Below are 2,001 nucleotides of genomic sequence, written 5' to 3' on the forward strand. Positions count from 1 at the left end.
AACTGTGGTGATTCTATTTTGATCACTTTATGTGTAGGCTTGAGATCGACTTCCATCTCAACTGCTGTCAATTTGCGGTCACTCCGTAGTGTTCACGATCTCTCCGTGCTTGAGTAACTCGCGTAACTCCTCCGATGAACCGTTCACAGTAGGGCATGCAACGCTGCCCTGATCTTCCCCCTGATCGCGCCATTCCTAGTCACTCGAAGATTTTTGGTTAGGATGCTCATCCCAAATCCAACCTCCCACGGTATGATACAAATGGCGCCTAGCGGTAATTCACCTCGATATCTCGTTGGACTCCATTACATACCTCATTTGGATTCCAATCTCGCGTCGCTGGCGCGAGATTGGCCTTCGATCTGCCGTCTTCGTGTTGACCGAATCGGGTTGCAACCTGCGGGATATGGGTTCGAACATGGTCGTTCGATCTATCCTGTTTGTCTCATCTATCTGAACTTGGCCATACTGAAATAGGACGGCCTACTTGAGTGGTCGTGGACTGTACGTAGAGAATTGTGGATGGGTCGAGGACCCAGACTATAAGTGTTCTGGTGCTCTTCGTTCAGTACGTGGCTGCGATATTCACGTACTCTCTTAACGTGGCCGTGAAGCTACCATCCGGAACTCGGATTCCGAATGAATTCGTTGCATCAGAATTACGATTTTCCGACCTTTCCATGTTCTCGTGCATCCTTTGCGATGCGCCGACGAGGATTTGCACTCACGCAGACTTATCAGCTGCCAGCGAGTATCAAATTGTCGACCATACAGAGTCGGATACGAGAGTTGCCGATGATTGTTCGGTCGGACAAGACGATGATGCACAGGCGATTGACCTCCAACAAAATGATGGTGAGCTCACCTCGGCTTGTGGGAACCGCCTACAGAAGCTTGTCTCAGAACTTGTTAGAATCAAGCAGGAGGAGAATTTCAAGTTGTCATACGAGTCAGCAGTTTCAGCGCAAGAGGGAAATGACAGACACCCTTATGATGACGGGGACGCAGTAGCACACGAGGTGACTTTGGAGACTGTTAAAGTTGTCATGGATGATGAGGGGACCAACCAGCCGGTGGCTGTGATGGCCCGAGCGCCTCGAGTAGGGATTCTCATTGATGTTCCCTGCCCCTATAACTCCCCAGGATGTACGGCGTTGCGCCGCTCGCAGATCCTCCCTGCAGTACATGGCCGTACTACTAGTTGATAAGTATAACACAACGTACAGAATCATCATCATACTTTTGCTGGTGAGTGCATTCCAGGAACACGTCATCCTTGTATAACTGCATCTCCTGCTTAGTTGCTCCTCGCCTTTATCTGTGGCATCCAATGTTATGCCCAGTTTATTATCACGATACCGCCCTCAGCTGAGGAGCTGGATACCATTGCTCCTGAAACCCTCACGAACCCTCCCAACACTGCTTACGACTTTCGGGCCCCAAACGTTATAGAGGCTATCATTTTTGGGCCCATCGGACTGTTATCGTTGGTTCGAGCTGGTATGGTATTGAGAATGCTGTTACTCAGTAATGCAGCTAAATTGAAGCTTTTCCGGAGTGAATGTCGGGAAGCTGCCGAATACCAAGGGAGACCTCCTCAGACTATCAAAGAGCGAGTCGTACACACTTGGAATTTCTTGCGAAACAAATTCGATCTGAATGGAGATTGGTTCTGGTACGGCTACTCCGGTCTCCGCATTCTCGACGTTGTACTGCAAACTATCCACCTCGTCGAACTCGGCGGCCGATCCCTTACAGGAGAGGAAATTTATGCGAGTGAACGTATAGCTATCGTGACTCAGGCAACTCTAATTATGTTGGTATTCGTTGTTGGTCCGATCACGATTATACTCAACAACCGAGTCTGGGCTGCTCTCTTTGATGCCATCACGGCCTTCAGCTTCACGGCTGCTTATCTTATCATATCTGGTCACATACTTCTACCCGGTACTTGGCCAGCCTTGCACTTCCAAACCTTCATCTCTTTTCTGTCGACCATTT

At 49.3% G+C, this 2,001-nt stretch overlaps 1 protein-coding gene across 1 annotated transcript; it reads left to right on the top strand.

Moving 5' to 3' along the window:
* Positions 1-680: 680 nt before the first annotated feature.
* Pmar_PMAR015769 (hypothetical protein) lies at positions 681-1,100 on the top strand (the record flags this gene model as incomplete). Its single annotated transcript, XM_002779980.1, has 2 exons — positions 681-855; positions 904-1,100. Coding segments are annotated over 2 exons (372 nt in total), but the record flags the coding sequence as incomplete, so codon positions are not given.
* Positions 1,101-2,001: the final 901 nt, after the last annotated feature.

This window comes from Perkinsus marinus (assembly GCF_000006405.1).
Source record: "Perkinsus marinus ATCC 50983 genomic scaffold scf_1104296944738, whole genome shotgun sequence".
Classification (NCBI taxonomy): domain Eukaryota; phylum Perkinsozoa; order Perkinsida; family Perkinsidae; genus Perkinsus; species Perkinsus marinus.